This window comes from Pteropus vampyrus, unplaced genomic scaffold (assembly GCF_000151845.1).
Source record: "Pteropus vampyrus isolate Shadow unplaced genomic scaffold, Pvam_2.0 Scaffold568, whole genome shotgun sequence".
Classification (NCBI taxonomy): domain Eukaryota; kingdom Metazoa; phylum Chordata; class Mammalia; order Chiroptera; family Pteropodidae; genus Pteropus; species Pteropus vampyrus.
Window position 1 is genome coordinate 616,917 of NW_011889349.1, and position 19,830 is coordinate 636,746.

The window sequence follows — 19,830 nt, forward strand, 5'->3', positions numbered from 1 at the left end:
ATGGCTGAGGCCAGGATTGCTATGGGGGTTCAAGCAGAAAGGCTGGGATACAAGCTTTTAGTGGCCCACCTGGCAGCCTGGTTCAGCTCAACATTCAGCCCAACAATGGCATACAACTGTGTTCTAACTAGGACAGAGAGGGAGGCCAGGTAAAGGAAACGGACCAATGTCAATAAGAGTCAACATTTACCAAGTATTTATTGCCAGATACTATGCTAAGCATTTTACTAGTACCATCTCCCTTACTAACAACCTTCACTCTAGAAGGTAAGTGCTATTACTGTCTCCACGTTACATGAGGAAACTGAGGCTTTACAGAGGTTGAGTAATTTGTGCAACATTCCAAAGCTATTAGAGGTGGACCTGCAATTCAAACAACAAAGTACCTGGTCAGAATACTTAACTGCCATACTACACCATCTCCCAAATGAGTTAGCCATGTAAGGAATAATCAGTTAACTTACATCAAGTCCTCTCCACTTAAAAGGACTGAAGGCCACGTCCAGTTGGAAGGGTTTCCCATGAGTAAACATCAAATAAGATGTTGCACTCACGTTTTTATCCATTTCACATTCAAAATCAAGCTCCCAGGTACCCCTTCTGCAGCTGCCTCACTGTACGTACCCATCCTCATTTAGTCCATCCCAAAACAAATTCTGACAATGACACATGAACTGCACATAGCCAGCTGGCCTACCAGGTCCTTTATGGTTCAACATACAAAGTGACACCAAGTTAAGACAATTAAAGTTCCAGTTAGGGTGCCTCCATCTCCCTCCCCTGAATCCTGATCCAGTGGTTGCCAAAGCCAGAAGGAGCTTGGTGTAGGGTGCTTGGTCATGGGGAAAGCTGCAGTGGTTGGCCCAGCAGATGGGGAAAGGGGAAGGTTTCACTTCTTCACAATCTGAATGACATCCTCATCCTCCAACGTATGGTCTTTACCCACTTTTTGAGGATTGTGTTTCACAGAGAGACCCCAGACCAGAGCACTGTATGGAAGGGAAAAAAGAACAATCAGTATAAATAATCACCTAGTTTCTTCCCTATCTGCCTGGGTACCACCCTTCTGCTCCAGTTTAGCATTCCAACTCTGAAGAGCCACAGGCCTGCAATAGTTAATGTCTCCTGTCTCCAGTCAAGAAACACACTCAAAGCTTTGAGCCAAGAGGCTTTAGCTTCCCCAGTAGTGTGGCATACTGGAGCCTTCACATACAAAGTAGCAAACAAACACTTTTGGAGTTGTGTAGTTCCTCTTGTTCCAGAGCCAGTGTATGAAAGTCAAAGGGAAAAAACACAAATTAAAAGTGTGACAACGCTAGCTTAAAACTAAAAGGAGAAAGCTTGGGTTTGTTATAGACAATTACCCTGAAATAATTCAGATTGGAAATTGATTCATACAAATACAGTGTCAGTTATAGATTGTTAAAGAATACAAGTTTTTATTGGGTCAACTGAAACCCAGTGGGTACTCCCTCCTCAACAATGCTAGGAAAATTCTCCTTATCAAGAAACTATAATTGGTATGTCCTCCTAATTTCTTAGAATATATAAAGGTGATTTTTATACGTGGGCCTCCAATACTAAAAATAGACGGTACTAGTGATGGAAACTGGTGAACAAGACACTAAGACCTGCCTCACAGAGCCTGAGAACTATGTACCAAGTGGTAGAAAATAGTGACCATATTGTTATTACATTGTCTTTTTTTTAAAATCTATATTCCAAAAACAAATCACTAAATAAGATTTCACTTTTAAAAAAACAAATAACAGGAATAGATATAACAGTATTAATAAAACAAATATATATAAAAATTTAAAACACACAAGATAAATGTGAAGTGACCATTTTACTATCTTAAGGAAAAGTAGTTTTTATCAGTCAAACTTACTGGCTGCACTAAAGTGTAAGTGCCTCTTATTTCGTTGATGGCAATGTAAACAGGTTCAGCCATTTTGGAAAACAATATAGCAAAACATCGAAAGCCATATAATCATTAATCCTACCTCTAAATTAAAGAAAAAGGGAAAGATCTGTGAGTGAAGACTAGAAAATTATGTAAAGTAGCAAAAGATAGGAAAAACATAGTTAAAAATTATATGAATCTTGTTACATGGAAAACACATATAGTAAATGATCAAAGGATATGCTATGCATGTGGTCAAGGACATAAAAGGAATGAACAGGGACAAATGTTATAATAAGAAGGCCTAACGCTGAATTTTTCTATTGAAATAGTTAAAATGCAATAATTTACAAAACAAAACAAGAAAACAGTGACGAAGTAAAATTCTATTTACTTTGATATGTCTCTTCTCCAAAATATTTTCCTCCCCTCTCATTTAATTCCCTGATTAATTTATAGTTCTAGGCACTTTGCACAGTGTTCTGCTACCGTGGAAGGCAGGAGCTTATACAGCAATCTATGAAGTTTAAAAAAGGAAAATGTCTAACTTTTTCCAAGACTCCACTGATTCAAGCCTGTGCCAAAATATAATGGTGTGAGGATAGTAAAAATCGTCACCTACATGTGAAATATAGTTACTTTAGATCAAAGGAATGTAAAGCTTAAAAAAGAATTTCACTCTTTCAGTATTCTTAGGATGAGAAACAAGTATTTTAAAATATCACTATTTCGATGCTTCCCTGATTTTCTACAATTATTTTCTATTTTCTTGTTTTTAAAACAAGTTTTTAAATTTCAGCCTGTAAAGATGAAAAAAGCTATTCATAAATATTATAATCCAGTTTAAATATTTCCCACAGGGTCATAGATTGCAATTCTGAACTACCTTATTTAGAATTAAGTAAGGAGATTATAGATAATGACAGCCAGGTTCTCACTGTTGGAGAAAAAAGTTAAAAAAGAGAGAAAGGAGAAGGCTCAAATGAACCAAAAAAAATCAAACAACCAATACCAACTTAACCAAGTGATCAAAGCAAATATCACCATCAATAAGACACATCAACATCATGAATCCTGATATGATGTACTGAGGACACATCATTTTGTGGTATTCTTACCAAAAATGCATCTTACTTCAATCATGAGCGAACACTGGACAAACCCAAAGTGAAGGACATTGTACAAAATAACTGATCAATACTCTTCAAAAGACTAAGGAAATATTACTGAGACACTGCAACACTGGAAGACTAAGGAGAAGTAACAACTAAATGCTATATAGATTCCTGAAACACAAAAAGGACATCAGTAGAAAAGGTATTAAAATTCAAGTAATATCCCAATGCTAGTTTCTGTTCTTGGTAACTATACTATGGTTATGGGAGCTGATATTACAAATGAGGGAAGGGTGAGGGATATAAGGAAACTCTTTGGACTATATATTGCAACTTTTCTGTAAATATAAAATCAGTTCAAAATATGTTAAAAATAACATGAATAAATACTTTGATGCTCATTATTAGCGGGCTACCATTGCTTGTAGAGCCTATCAGCAGTGAAAAGTATGAGATTAGAAAGGGTTTACCCATGCTTACAGTTTAGAGAGGGACTCAATACCCAGTGGAGGCCAATATGATGCTGGCAGGAAGAACTAACATCTATGTTTGCCAAGAGGAAGGTGAACTAATGAGAGAAAGTCAGAGCCCTTTGTACTGTCAGTCTTCCTGACCAGAAGAGGCTTCTAGAGCTCTTCCTGACTCAACTTTGCATAGTTTTAAGAAAACATGGTATAGAGTTCTAATCAAACAAGCATTTCAGCAGCCTTCCTGATGCCTGATATCTTTATTGCTATCCTAAGAATTTCTAGTTAGTGGAAGCAGTAGCTCACAGAGAAAAGAAGGTACCACATGCCCATGATACTTACTATTTAAATTCTTTAATAAGATTTTTGTGAATCTTCATGCAGAAATCCTCTACTGTGGTCCTAGAGTAAGGCAGCACCACTGGAGATGTGTAATCTGGCAACTGGCCTTTGGGTTTGGTGTAACTAGAACAGAGAGGGAACAGAGGTTGCCTACTTCTTGGAATGTTTCATGTGTTGAATGCAAATCAACCCTCTATCACCCCTGAGAAGATCAGACCTGGATAACCTCCAACTCAACTGAGGAAAAAGTGCCCTCAATATAGTATAGCAGACGACAGGAATTAATTTATTTATATCTCCAAAAAGACAAATTATGTTAATGAGCTCAAGAGGATATCATTTTAGGACAGTCTGGTTTAATTCCTACAGCAATATTACCCTTCCCACTAAAACTTACATCCTCACTAGTTTCAGATAGTCCCAGATCTTTTCCAACAGGTCATCAAAATTCCAGCGGTGATGGGCAGAGATAGGTACACAGTGAGGTACCTTATAGATGATATCCAATTCCTCAATGGAGATCTGATCAATCTTATTTAATACATAGATACAGGGGATATAAACTCTACAGAAGTATAAGAAAAAAGAGGACATTAGCCTGGAGCTGTTGACAAGACTGTCAGTTTGATTATCAGCACCCCCTCACCCAGAACCCCAAATCAAAGACTCTCAAAGTATCATAAGAAGCAGATAAACCTCCTCGCCCCTCCAAAAAAAAAGCTTTCTATCAAGATAAAGTAGAATATCCAAGAGGTAAACTATGGGTGGAGAAGTAACAAAATCCAAGCCTTAGTCCCAGCCATGCAGCTAACTACTGAGAGGATGTGCTACAGTGAAAAGAACACAAGCTTTGGAGTCATGCAAACTGAATTTACTCCCAGCTCTGTCACTTTCTAGATATGTGCCCCTGGGCAAGTCTCAAAGTCGATTTCCTACAAAGTTGTTTTAAAAAAATTGTAAGAATATAAGTATATTTCTAATAATATATTTCACAATAATTTTTAAAGAATAAAAAAAATTTAAACACAATATCTAGCAATGTCACAATCCCAATGTCCAATCAATATGGCAGCTAAGTTTACTAATAATTAGGCAGGCCACAAATTCTCAGGCTTCAATTGTCTAACTTATAAAATACCTAATTCAAAGGATTACCTTTGTTTGCTTTCAGATGAGGATCAAATAAATTCATCCAAGAAATAGGAATAAATGAACAGGAAAGCAACTAGAAAATATATCCAAATGCCAGGAATAATTTTAACAATGGTTTCAATTATTATTCAATTTCAAATATTAATAATAGTAATGTTTTATGGAATAGGGTTTCAGCTATGTGTGTGTGTACCCTTAGGTTAGAGAGAATAGACACACAGCCTGGCCTGCTTTGAGTTCTGTAGGATAGTCTATAGGATTTCTCAGATGAATTAACTCAGGGAGAAGACTAAGAACCTAGTCTCTTCAACCATAATATGACATGAAGATTAGGGGACAGCTTGGTTCACAGTAAGTAACTGAAATAGAGAATTTGACCATCATAATCTTAAATGCAAAAAAGGATGTTAGAAATCAAGATCAACCCTTCATTTTACAGCTAAAGAAACCAAGACCCACAATTATTTGTGACAGCAACACAACTAGAGTTAGAATCAATGTCTGCCATCACGATCTAATGTTGTTTCCATTAAGAGGCTTCAAATTCAAACTCAGGCACTAGAACCGCACACTCAGTCCATACCTGTTTCCTTCCACAACATCAATGAGGTCATCTGCTGTGGCATCACTCCGCAGCGTCACATCAGCATTATGAATTTTGTATTCAGCCAGAATGCTCTTTACAGTTTCAGCATCCAGCTCACTCTGAGGGCACTGAATGGGCATAGATGACAATGACTGGTCAGAGAGCAAAAAAATCTCCCAAGAGTATCTACTGAAATATCTGGCTAAGGTGTGAACTCATTTCTAAAGACTATTATCCTGGATGAGAATAACTGACTTATAGCAGGAGATATTTGAAAACTAAAAATCTTTCCAAACTCTAAGGAAGATGTTATGGGCTCAGTTGTGTCCCACTCTACCCCATCCCCACCCAAATTCATATGTCAAGTCCTAACCCCAGTATCTCATGTGACTGGAGATAGGGTCTTAAAGAGGTAACTTGAGTTAAAACGAGATCATATGGGTCGGCCCTAATCCAATGTGACTAGTGTCCTTATAAAAAAAGAATAGGAAAAAGACAAACAAAGCAAAGACCATGTGAAGACACAGAGAGAAGATGGCCATCTGTAAGCCAAGAAGAGGCTCAGAAGAAAACAATCCTCCTCACACCTGGATCTCAGATATCCAGCCTCCACCATTAAGATAAATTTCTGTTGTTTAAGTCGCTCAGTCTATGGTACTTTATTATGGCAGCCTTAGCAAACCAATACTGAAAGAATATTGAATGCTCAAATTCAAACTTTATGACAGGGTAATAAAGAGAAGGACCTTTTGGGCAGGACAGCTTAAACCTATGCCAGTCAGATTGTCTGGACCTCTAGAATGTTAAATGTTGTAGGAAATTATATGACTTAGAAACAGTATTTGATAGAACTGATCACTTCTCCAATCTGAAATACTTTCTTTACTTGGCTTTCAAGATTCCAAATTCTTCTGGTTTTCCTCTCCGGAGAAGTCTTATCTACTGAGTATTCCCATCTCCTAACCTCTAATCATTGAAGGGGTAGGGAGTAGGGTGGGACGGGACACAAGGCTTAATCCTTTTATATTTATACTTACTTCCTAGTGATTGCAGCTCAACTCATGGCTTTAAAGTTAATAACCACCTTCATATCAGATAACTCCTCATATGTCTATTTGACAATAACACATGGATGTGTAATTCGCATCTCAAAATACACATCTTGATTTTCCCTCCCTTCCAAACCTATTCTACATAAAGTCCTACCATTTTAGTAATGAGAATGCATTTTTCTACCGCAGGACAAAAAAACTGTCATCTTTCTCTCACAATCCACATCCAATCCAGCTGTAATTCCTACCAGCTACTTTCAAAATCTTTCCACAATCAACCACTTCTCATCTCCTGCACTATTACAACCCTAGTCTAAGAAGCTATCACTTCTTGACTGGATTATTCCAATAACCTCTTAAATGTTTTCTCTGCTTCTGCTCGTAATCCATTTGTCTGTTTTCAACAGCCAGATAGATTCAATTAATCTAAATCAAATCAAGTTTACTCCATAGACTGGAACCCAACCAGCAGTTAACTTTCCCTAGTTTACTTTGTCCTTTGATTTATTATCATCTAATACACTATATTTACTCAATTTTGTTTGCTACTTGCTCCCATTAGGATATAAAGGCAAAGATTTTTGTCTTTTACTCCTTCCTCCATCCACTCCCCAGAGCCTAAAACAATACTTGGTCCCTGGTAGGCGCTCTACTAATCTGTGTTGAATGAATGGAAATATGATATTGGCAGCCATCTACTTCATGCAAGCATAAGATTGGTCTATACAACCACACCACCCCAAACAGATAACCCAAAAGAGAAAATGAAATGAAGTTGCAAAGGTAAGTCTGAGACTGACTCTTATCCTACTCTTGATTCTTGTCAGTCATTACAAGGTCATTGTTGTTACCTGGATAGTGTTAGAAGAAGTCAGGTAATTTCCAAATGTCACTGTCCCTGTACCTCAATCCACTCCCCACCCCAGTCTCTTCAGCAGCCTGCCCCATATCACCTTCTCCACTTACCGTGGCCGTGAGATTAATGCCTCCCTTATCCTTCTTCTTAAAGCCAATGTTGGGGGGTTTGCTGTTCAAGCGAATGCCAAAGCCTTCCAGTTCATTTTCAATTATCTTCTTATGTCCCAAGGGTTTTAGGACATCCAGAACAATCAGGATCAAGTTACATGTTCGGGCCACTAGAGAATTAAAAAAAGAAAATTATACTCAAGCAAGAAAGACCTAACTAATCCAAATACTCAAAGTGGGGGTGGAGACTGGAGTTCCTGCACTTAAGAGACAAAGGATTTTTTTGTGAAGACATAGACAAACATGAATTTCTTAAGATTAACAAAGATTTATTCCGGAAGTCAATTTATAATGACTTTTTTCCTACTAATGTATCTAGAAGGTGTCAACTTCTAGAAACACTAGTAGAAAAACAAGTCGGAATGAAGACACAAACCAGGTAATAATCTAAATTCCTAAAAGAGTTTAGAAAGATTTAAAACAGTAAGAACTCTAAAAGAATAAGAGTATCTGTTTATCATATTATAGTCAACTTTATTGAAGTATAATTTACAAAAAATAAATTGTGCTCAAGTTAGGTATACGATTTGATGACAAATATACAGATACCTGTGTAACCGCTACTGCAATCAAGATACAGAACATTTCCATCATCTCCAAAAGTTCCCTTGTGTCCCTGTCCAATCAATCTTCCCCATGATTCTCAGTCAACCACTGGTCTGCTTTATGTCACCACAGGTTAGTTTGCATTTTTCGGAAATTCATATAAACAGACTCAAATAAAATGTATGCCTGGCTCTTTTAATTTAGCGTGTTTTTGATATTCGCCCATGAATAACTTGTAACCTATAATTCTATAGAATAGCTAAATTAATAATTCAACATAAGGGTAAAATAAAAATACTTTCAAACATAGAAAAAAGTAAATATTTACCTATCATTTACCCTTTCTTGGGAAGTTACTAAAACATGTGCTTCAGCAAAAGATAAAATAACCCCAAAAAAGTAAAACACTGACCCTAGGAAATAGGGGATCCCACACATCTCAGGATGACAGCTATGAAAAAAGTCTAGAGCTGCATTGCCCAATAAGACTCCACTAGCAATCTGTGGTTATTTAAATTAAAATTAAATTAAATTTAAAACTCAGTTCCTCAACTGCACTATGTACATTTAAAGTGCACAATAACCACACATGCCTAGCACAGATTCAGAACATTTCCATTACTGGACAGTGCTGGTCTAGAAAGCAACCAATCCAAATTGAACCACAAAGAGAAAAGGTAGTGTCAGGGTTGGGGCGGGGAAGAATGAAATCAATAAGATTATTTTTAGAACTGTATTTTATTTAAGTATCTAGAAAAATGCCACCTGATAGGGATTTGATCTACTGAAAATAGATCACTAAAAATATATTTGAAAAGTATTAGCAAACACAGAAAAGTATACAAAATAATAGCCAATTATTAACTACTTGAAAAACAAATTTCAAAAGCAGATTTTAAGAGAAAAACTGTCATAATATATTACTTATCTCAGCACTGAACAAACAGCATAGTCATTACATACTCATATAAACTATGAGTTAACTAAAAATTGTGATATAACTTCTTTGAAACAATGGGAAAAGAGGTATGAATTATAACAGAGCTAATTCTCTACTATAATAAACCAATAGATATCTAAAATTAATTATGAAATAGCAACATAAGCATAATTTTTAAAAATATGAAGATAAGTAGAAGAACAAACAGTTGAAGAGTTGACAGTATAGTTGCCAATGAGGAGTGACTGTGAAGGTGAGGTGGAATGGCAGAATGCTGCAATTCATAATTAGCCTTTTATAAGATTTTACCTTAAATAAAAAGAAAAGAATGAAAGACATGGGTGAGAGTCAGGAAACCTGAGTTCTAGTTCTAAATCTGCTATGAACAGTGTGACACTTCTTCCTTAGTGTCTCTCCTCAAATGGGGATCTGGACTATTCCTCTTCAAGTTCTAACATTCTACTCTGGTAAAAAGTCAGGTATAACTATGCCCTTCACTGTGGTATCATCACCAAGCCGAAGGTCCCCATCTAAAGGAACAATACCTGGTAAAGGAACAATACCTGGGATATCAATATCCCAGAATGGTAGCCCTAAACCACTTACCTGCAATGACTTGGCGGCCTCTACCTTTCCCATCCTTGGCACCCTCAATGATACCTGGGAGATCCAGGAGCTACAAAATTAAGGACAGAGAGAAGGAGAGAAAATGAAAAATCAGTTATAAATCTGAGCAGATCAAACAGGATTTATTTCTCAACTATCCAAAATTTAGGAGATACAAATCTAATCTTCTTTATGAGTATATTACTTTAAGCATCTTCTAAATGCCAGCTACAGGTTTTTTATATACTTTATCTAGTTTAAAATGCCTAATAACCCTGTGTGATAAGGGTATTAGCTGAGGTTCACAGAGGTTAAGTGAATTGCCCAAAGTTACCGTCCTAAGATTATAATCCACATTTTTGGGGCCAAATCCATTATTTTACATTAATATCTTTCAATATCTCCCATTTTTCAGAAGGTTGAGCTTCCACACAAATTCCTTACTATAGATAATAGCTAGATCTTGATATTCGAATGTGATACATACCTAGACCTTTGCAAATTTCTCAATTCACAAAAATTTCTGCAGCCATTCTTAACCAGGAAAGCACAAAAGAATCACCTGTAAAACCATTAAAAGTACAGACATCTAAGCCCTATCACTGCAGATTCTAATTTGGAAGGGCCAAAGTAAGGTTTAGATACTGATCAGTTATTTCAAAAGGTTCCATGGCTGACTCCTAGTATGTGTCCCCAACTAAAATTACTGCTCAAATGCTCCGGAAAGCAGTAAAGTAAAACTTCACAGAATTCACCATGTATGTACCTAATGATGTGAACATCAAAACCAATTCCACAGCACACATGATTCAAATTCACATCGCAGCAAATTTACAAACTATTAGTTTTAAGCATTTAAGAATCTGTTAAAAACTGTTAAGACAGCACATGTAAACTCTGAAAATACCAAGAGTCTACTGTACGGCTAACACTGAATTATCCCCATGATTGGACTGGAAACAGAGCTGCATTTAATCAAAATATCATTTAAACCTAACCTTTGCTATAAGCATATCTGACATTATAGAAATATACTTCATATTAAATAAACCACAATGAAAAAGAACCAATTCAGGAGATGCGTAGACAGTTCAATTGTTCCATTGAAGAACTACTCAAAAGCTCCTCTCTATTCTAATAAATAACATTGCCTTCTCTAAGATTTATACAACATACTGGACAGAGTGAGCTACCTTTTCTTCTTCTCTTTCAAAAAAGATAATTTATATTCAATACACCTGCCTTAACTTGGAAACTTTAGTTACACTGATTTTAAAACATCTCATGGTGAGTCATGAGCACACCATATTTTGATTTCTAAAGACCAATAAAAGGAACTAGTGCTCTTTCAGAAGTAGTTGATTGCAGGGCTGGAGCAGGGAAATATAAGATTAGCCTAGAACATTGTATAGTGTCTGAAAATAAGTACTCAGAAAAAGACGGGGGTTTATATAAAGAACATAAAAGCCAATATGAAGGAGTTCCTAATGGTCAAAGTGGGAACAATCTGAGTAATAAAATAACGGTAGTACTATTATAACCCATAAAATAAAACACATTCATGAGCGCACAATGATACAAATTATTGGTTAAATACATAAATGGGGAAGAAGAAACAGCTAGTAGGAAAGAGAAAAACAGAGACTCACCATTAGGCAAGAAACACAGTAATAACTGTTGCAGATAAGATTCAGAGACGGATGCTAAAATTAGTGGGCAAGTTTGAGAAACAGGCTTTGCCTCTTCTCAAAGTATCTCCCCCAAGATATTTATTAGCCACAAAAATATAATACCTTTTCAGTAAAGAAACCCTGCAGACACCATCTTAACCAAATGACAGAGGTAAACATCACTAATAAAGACATACTGACATCGTGAATCCCAAGATGCACTGAGAAGGATGCAACATCATTTTTGTGGTATTCTTGCCAAAAATATATCTCAGTCTAATCATGAGAAAACAGCAAACAAACCCAAACTGAAAAATGTTCTACAAAATAACTGATCAATACTCTTTAAAAGCATAAAGGTCACTTCTGGGTATTTACTCAAAGAAAACCAAAACATAATTTATAAAGCAGTAAAGTTTTACTAAGTAAAAGTAAAAAGTAAAATTTGTACAAAAATAATTTGTAAAGATCTATGCACCCCCTATGTTCATGGCAACAAAATTTACAATAACCAAGATTGAGAAGCAACCTAAACGCTCATCAACAGACAATTGGATAAAGAAGTTATGGTTCATATATAAACGGAATATTACTTAGCCATTATGAAATGAAAATGAAATCCTACCATTTGCAATGTCTGGACCTAGAGGTTATTATGCTGAGTGAAATAAGTCAGACAAAGAAAGATAAATACCAAATGATTTCACTTATATGTGGAATCTAAGGAACGAAAAGAACAAATGAATCAAAAAGATTCACAAATATAAAGAACAATCTGGTGACTGCCAGAGGGCAGGGGAGTTGAGTGGCTGGGAGAATGAGGTGAAGGGTTAAATAAGTACAAATTAGTAGCTGACAGACATCACCGGGATGGGGAGCAAGGCATAAGGAATGCAGTTAGCATTAATGTAATGGCTAGGTGGAGAGCAAGAGGAGAGAAAGAGAAATTAGGGGGATTGTTTTATAAACTATATAAATGTCTAACCAATATACTATATACTTAAAACTAATAATATTTAAAAGTAAACAAATAAATAAAAGTATAAAAGTCATAAAGGAGAAACAACTAAATGCAACATGCAATAATCCCAGATAGAATATTGGAAAAGAAAAAAGACATCGGTGAGAATATTGGTAAAAATTCTAGTAAGTTCTATAGTTTAGTGCCTATTATTGAACCAGTGTTAATCCATCCCTGATCATTATTCTATGGCTATATAAAATGTTAACATTAGGGGCAGCAGGGTAAGTGACATAAGAGAATCTCAAAATAATTATGCTGAATGAGAGAAGTCAGCCCCCAAAAAGTACATTTATATATACACATATGGCATTACTCATGTAAAATTCTTAACATGTAAACTAATCAATCGACAGAAGTAGGTAAGTGATTGATTGCTTAGAGATGAAAGGGACAAGAAAGGACAGGAGAGAAGGAGAGCATAAGGAAACATTTGGGGATGATATGTTCATGATCTTGATCATGGCAATGTTTTCACCAGTGTATAGATATGTCAAAACTTATCACACTGTATATTGTATATGAATTATACCCTAAAGATGTTTGAAAAAAACAAACAAAAAGTTCATCATCAGTTCCTAGAAATTAAGTCTAGAGTCTATTTCTTCCGCTCTCCCAAAGACTCTGTAATCTCCTTCTACCATTTAGTAAACCCTTTTCTGCTATTCAAAAAAAAAAAAAAGTATTCCACCAGGAAAACGCTTTACTGCATATTGAGCCTGATGTTATCAAGAACTCAAAAGGAAATGTCCATCTGGATAATCTGAAACAACTAGATCTGGAAGATGACTATAATGTCATATAAAGACCATTTCAAAGAGATTATTTATACTGAGAGAAAAGAGCAAAGACTTTCTAACCATGACAGCTGAACACACAGGGGAAATTTATTGAGCTCCCTACAAAAGTAAAAGCAAGTTAAATTTAGCTTTTTTTAAGAGGGAAATATTTTTAAAGTTATACTGAACTACTTAAATGTGGCATCTTATTTAATTTTATTCAATAAAAATAGCACATGCTTTACGTACCTGAATTTCATATTGTAACCAAGAAATAAGAAAAAATATTTCTTTAAATCATGGAACTGTAAAATTTTAAGAATTGGATATTAACCTACTTCAACCTCAAATGCCTTTAAAGGTTAAAGCAGATAACTTAAAAATGCAAGTCAATTATACATAGGACAATAGGAGTGCTAGGGACCCTAGAAAGGTGAAACATAAGCCCCATAATTTTTAAAACACTGTACAATCCACTCTGCAAGTCAATTTCAGCCTATGTGATACAACAGATTTTGTTTGTAATATTACTGTTAAGTGGTAGTTCAGCCACTACTTGAATACCTCCAGACACCAAAATTAATTACCTCAAAAGGTCCCATTCCATTTTTAGGCCCCTTTATTAATAAAAATATCTTCCTTGCAAACAAAACAAAAACAAAACAAAACAAAAATCTCCATTATAATTCTTATTAAGCGGTTCTAACTTTGTACTGCTCCACAACCAAATCACAGATAATGAGTCTTCTGCCACAAAACAGCCATTTAAAAAACATTTTAGGGCGGTCATCTTAAATCAGTTAAAGCATACCTACTAGTATGCTTACATAACTTGGTTTCTGAAGAAAGTCAGAAGGGGAGGAAAAACAGAGGCAAAGGATACAGGCGGAAAAGAAAGCACCATACACAAAAGGAAAATAAAAAAAAAAATTAAAAGGAGTGGGTGAAATGAATTAAGGTTTTGTGGGAAAGACAAGGAAAGAAAGGATTTAAGTAGCTATTTATTCTGAAATATTCAGAAGCCCTGAAAGAAGTGTCACCAGCGTCCTATAAGTAAAGAGGTTATTCTCTGAGCTACCAAAGCTGTGACTATCTACAAGACTCTGAAAACAGATGGAATCAAGCAGTGGTCCAAATATGCCCAAGCATCCTCATTCTTATTATACACATTTGCATATGGAGTCCCAGACAGGTACATGTCCCAAAACACTCTCTGCATGGGCACCTAACCAACAGGAAAAAACCCCATTGAAAATACCACTACCAGGACACTGGTACCACCCTACTTCAGATTCTAGAATAAAGAACTATGAATGCACCTCACAATTCACTGTGTAGCTCAGCAAAAAGGAATACACCAATAGTTTCCAAATGAGGTGCTCAGGTACTCTGGTGCACCAGAGAATTTGGGGGTGCCATGGGATATTCAAGAGAAACAGCAATTTTTGGTATCTGTCAGGCACTGAGGGAAATACTAGCTCCAGACAGCTCCCAATTTCAACATTAAATCCTAATAGATTGCTTTTAATTACGTCAGATCCAAATCTTTAAGAAGTCAGATTTTTTTCAGCAATTGCTATAGTAAAAAGCACCACACCAAAAAAAATCAGTGTGGAAAAGAAAACAAATATGGCACTATCCAATCTAATTCCAGGGTCTGAGAAGTTATGTGGTACCTGAGACTGCACATATCCCATTAGTAAATAATTGGTTGTGAGGACCTAAGAACTTAAGCTTTCTGAACCTATTTAACAGAACCATTAGATATTCTTTTGATCTGGGGCACCATAGAAAATTATTGGACAAGAAAAGGTCATGAAATAATTGCTGAGAGACTTAAAGGTGCTGTGAACCAAAAAAGTCTGGGAACCTTTAGCCTAGATTCAAATATCATGGAATTCAGAATCTTGCCTTCTTAACAGTGCAGCCAACAAGATATGTTCCATTATCTTTAACATATACCACTTTCACAGACAAGGGGACTCCTCATTTGAGAGCCCTAAATCTATCATCTTTCTCAGGACACCAATTTCATTAGGCTTACAGATAAGAAGTATCTTCTAAAAGATATCTGGTCATATTACTTATTAAAACGTTTCTAATGGTTCCTAGCTATGTACAAGATAAAATTCAACTTTCTTAGCAAGCACACAAGGCCCTTCATAATTCAGCCCCAAACTACATTTCCAGATTCAGTTACTAACACTCTCTGTCCCACACCTACGCTCACACCACAGTAAGCTGTTCACCATTACAGCATCCTGAAATTGTCCTTTACCTTCTCTGGCTGGTGAAATTCTATTTGAACTTCAAATGCACTGTCACTTTCTACATGAAGCTTTTCTGGTCTTACCAGACCTTCTCCAATTCCCAATCCTCAGATGAAAAAGCAGTTTTATCTTTCTCTGTGTTTTCACAGACACTATCCCACTGTATTACTTTCTTTACTGTTCTATAGCCCCTGCTAGACAGTGAGGGCCTGGTATCAAAGATCGGGTTTGGCATAAGAGAGCTCCCAGTAAGTGCTTTTTAAATAAATTAAAGAATGGATTTCCTCCCTTCCTTGGCCCACAGGCCTGACTCACCTGAATCTTGGCACCTTTGTATCTGATAACACCAGGCACAGTGGTCAGAGTAGTGAATTCATAGGCTGCAACCTCAGAATATACCCCTGCCAGGTTACTGAGCAGTGTTGACTTCCCCACAGATGGAAAACCCACAAACCCAATTCGGGCATCACCTGTCTTGGCCACATCAAAACCTAAAACATCAATAAATATAAAGAGGAACAAAGTTATCTCTGGGAGTTGAGATTCATGTAAGTCCTTTCACATTCTGTCTGCCTATCTCTCAAGGATCTATTTCTCCAATTTTTTACAGTTTATCTCTACAACAGAACGTAAGCACACAAAATTCCTCTTATAACAATTCACAATGTTTAATGGAATGTTTAATATAAAAACTTTATTCCTCTGCCACTTAAACTGTTACATACTTTTCTAAGTACCAACAGTATTTAAGACTCAAATATCATATATAATAATTGGTCTAAAAATGGATTTCTTTTTTGTCTTACACACCCAAAGTGACTGGGTTTTCTTTTTTTATTTTCCTTTCTTTTTTTTTTTTTTTTACAATGGTTGCAAACAGGTTCAAAGACAAATTTGTGGCCCTTCTCTAGTAAGTATACAGATCTTATGACATTACTTTTGGTTCTAACCTTCTCTCTCTTGGCTTCAAATTACTCTTCCTACTTTCCTACCTTCCCTCTGCATCAATTTCCTTATTTTTTTATATGTTGACTGTATATATTTACATATTTCTGTAAGCCAATGTAAATCTATATAGATCAGTACAATATATACATATATAAAATTCTAGTTCACTTAGACAATATTCATTTGCCTTTGAAACCAGCAAAATAAAATAAACACAATTCAAGAGTTTAGGCTTAGAAAATACAAATCTACTTTGATAGAAATTTTAAAATTATTTTTAAACCACATGCCTATATTTTGACAGAAATTACACCCAAAAAAAAAATGTTGAAGAAAAACACAAACCTTCTCCTGGTCCACCACCACCACCACCTTTTGGAGTAATGAGTTCTCTGCGAAGCTTAGCAAGGCGAGCCTTAAGCAGCCCAAGGTGGTGGGCAGTGGCCTTGTTCTTTTGAGTCCGAGCCATCTATAAGGGAAGAATCACAGCCATAAATCAAAGCAGTTCATAGGTGGTAAAATATCCAGAATGAATGTTCTCCCAGCACTCGAGAGAATGATGTTTTTTTCTAGGTCCCTCTAATGTCAGTATACCCATTTTAGTCACACACACACACACACACACAAAGTAAATATCCATTCTCTCCATCACCCAGCCCATTCCCCTAATTACAGAGCAAACTGAGGCCCATAGAGAAAAGATATGACCAAGGTCACTACAATTAGCGTCCACAGATTAGAATAAAACACATTTGTTGATTCCTTTTCTACTACTTGTACCTGGTATGCCCCATCTGACACAGGGTGACCACTTTAAAGAGCTCTGAGAGCTTCGGGCAATAATCACACAAGAATCCAGATGGAATAAACAGCTACCACAGACGTCAATTTACTTTCAGATCCTATTCCCCAGAGCAATAGGGTGAGAAAAGGAGTCATCAAAACAGAGATTGCAGAAGGTGGGGGTTTCAAGGGAAGATAATGAAAGATACTTAAGTACGTGAACAGTCGGCATAGAGTCTAACAGGATTCGGTGTTGCTCACACGAAAAGGAAGACTGAGAACAACAATGTTCGGACAGGAGCTGAACACTGAAGAGGGTACCGACCAAGGTCCAGGGTTGGAGAATGTGGGCCCGGAAGAAGGGGTTTAGGGAACGCGGGCCCGGGTTGAGGAGAGTCGAAATACGCGGGCCTCGCCTGAGGAAAGTCGGAGAACGCGGACCCGGTCCTGACGCGGATGAAGGGAGTTTAGGCAGGACCGACACCGCGGAAGAAGACACGCTTAGACAAAGAGTGAAACGCCAGTTGCGCCCATTACCTCGGCTTCGATCTCCGCAATCTTGGCTAAGGTGCTGCTCATAGTGGCGAAACGCCGAGGACGCTGCGGCCTCCACACTTACTAGTCTCCCTTCACACACCGGACAGCTAACCTGCCACAGCCACCAAGCGCTACTTCAGTGCGCAAGCGCGGTACTTCCTATTTCTCGCGAGAGTTCAGCGCGAGGGTCACCGCGAGATGTACAGCGTGGAGCAATCACCTCCCCCTCAACTAACCCCGCCCCGTCCCGCGAGCCAACGCGGTGTCATAGAGCCCGCGGGAGCAGGGGCCAGAGAGGCCTCTCCGGTCCATACATTCCCCGAGCGCGCCGAGGGTCGCGCGCCGCTCGGCCCCGCCCGGCCCCATTTCCCCTGGTCTGACCTGTGCCCAGGGCCTGGCGCGTGGTTTGCAATGAACGATTCCTCACTACAGCACTCCCAGACCCGCAACCCTCAGACTCTGGGCATTGATGAAGAGCGCACTCGCGCTCTCCAACCCTCTTTCTCGCCAGCTCCGTATGGGTTCCGCAGCGAACTCCTCAGCTTCCTGGGTTGATGAAGAAACCGATCTTTCCGCTTGTCTCGCCCTCTTGGAAAAAGAAAATGCCCCTTTCCCATCACTCAAAATTATTTTTAGGTGTCTGTTTTTATTTACCACCAAGCCCGAGTAGAATGCGTGGCACATGGTGAGCCAACAATAAATACATCATTAAATGGATAATTACCAGAGAAACAGTACTTGCAAATTTGAAACAACGTCCATCAGTAGGGAAACAAGTACTGGTCCCTCTATGCTGTAAAGTACTATTTTAATCATTAAAATGTAGATCTGTGTGGTCCAGCACATATTGCTAAAAAAAAAATTGTGATCTCATTTGTTATTTTTTAAATTAGATGTTTATATAGGTGTACACGTATGAAAATGCATTGTTTAAAAGTCTGAATAAAAGGATACAATCTCAAGCTCAACAGTGGGATGGGATGTGAAGAAAGGAAAAGGCCTTATCACTTGTTTTTCCACATATTTGTGTCGTTGGAATTTTTTAAAAGCTGAATGTATTCATGTAATAATTGTGTAACAATAAAATTAAAAATTTCAAAAATATTCCTCTTCCCCAAGTGTCTTGTGATGAGGAAGCCAGGACAACCAGGAGCTGTGTGCTGGTTTTGAAATCTGCTTCCTGTGAGATCTATGAATTCTTGTTGATTGATTGATTGATCCATTGGGAGTGGCAGGCCAGGCTTAACTCACATGGCTGCCCTCCACTCAGCACTGGGAGGGAAGTTTATTTATTTAAATGTGTAAGTAAGAACAATTCCAACTTGCCAGAGACAGAAAAGGAGGTTTTATTGAGCAGGGCAGGGTGGGGTGGAGAGGGGAGATTGAGGAAAGGAAAGCTCTTATACAAGGTCCCCAAAGGGCCCAGAAGTTTTGTTCTTCTTTTCTTTAACCTCAGCCCTTTCATAAATAAATTAAGGGGTGATGAGGTAATTAGATCCTGCACCATCAGTAATGGAGGAGGGAAGAAGAGGAAAGTAAGTCTAGCTGGAATAGGATGTGATCAAAGATCAGTCTTAAAAGACAGATAAAATCAAATCAGCCGGCCTTTCCTAACTTGGAGTACTTAAGGAATTAATTGGCTGACAATATCAAGGGCATCACTGCTCTGTGAGTAGGTTCTCCTTAGCAAATCTGTCATAGGAGACAGGCAGCTAAGTTAACTACTTCATTGCTCAAAAACACCCCAGGACCCACCTTGGGGGTCCCAAGCTGTTGAGAGTGTGCCAAAAGGTAATATTCATCTCCCCCAGGGTCCTGAGTGACCATCTTATCCGTTGAATATTTACCGATCTCTGACTGCTTCCTGGCACTGTACCAGGACTAGAGACAGAACAGAGAGTGACTCAGACAGTGTCCCTGCACTTAAGAAGTATCTAAGTTAGGAGGCCAAGGCCAAACCTGTATGTTTTAAGTTCCTAAGAGCCATAGCTAGCCAAGGTCTGCTTGCTACTAAGCACAAAAAGAAGCCTGTTTGGCCATATGGCTAAACCACTAGTACCTTGCCACCGTTTTTCTTTAAAAAA

General features: G+C 37.5%; 1 protein-coding gene across 2 annotated transcripts; it reads right to left on the reverse strand.

Moving 5' to 3' along the window:
• Positions 1 to 173: 173 nt before the first annotated feature.
• DRG1 (developmentally regulated GTP binding protein 1) lies at positions 174 to 17,923 on the reverse strand. Of its 2 annotated transcripts, XM_011384274.2 has the most exons (9): positions 17,747 to 17,923; positions 16,772 to 16,895; positions 15,794 to 15,969; positions 9,739 to 9,808; positions 7,587 to 7,756; positions 5,566 to 5,696; positions 4,228 to 4,395; positions 3,831 to 3,953; positions 174 to 989 (listed from the first exon to the last, which is right to left on the reverse strand). In XM_011384274.2, the coding sequence occupies exons 1-9, from the start codon at positions 17,786 to 17,788 to the stop codon at positions 890 to 892; spliced, it is 1,104 nt and encodes a 367-aa protein (XP_011382576.1). In that variant the 5' UTR covers positions 17,789 to 17,923; the 3' UTR covers positions 174 to 889. The 2 variants fall into 2 exon arrangements, with proteins under 2 accessions (XP_011382576.1, XP_011382577.1); XM_011384275.2 differs by lacking the exon at positions 4,228 to 4,395 and having other exon boundaries at positions 17,747 to 17,913.
• Between the last annotated feature and the right edge of the window lie 1,907 nt (positions 17,924 to 19,830).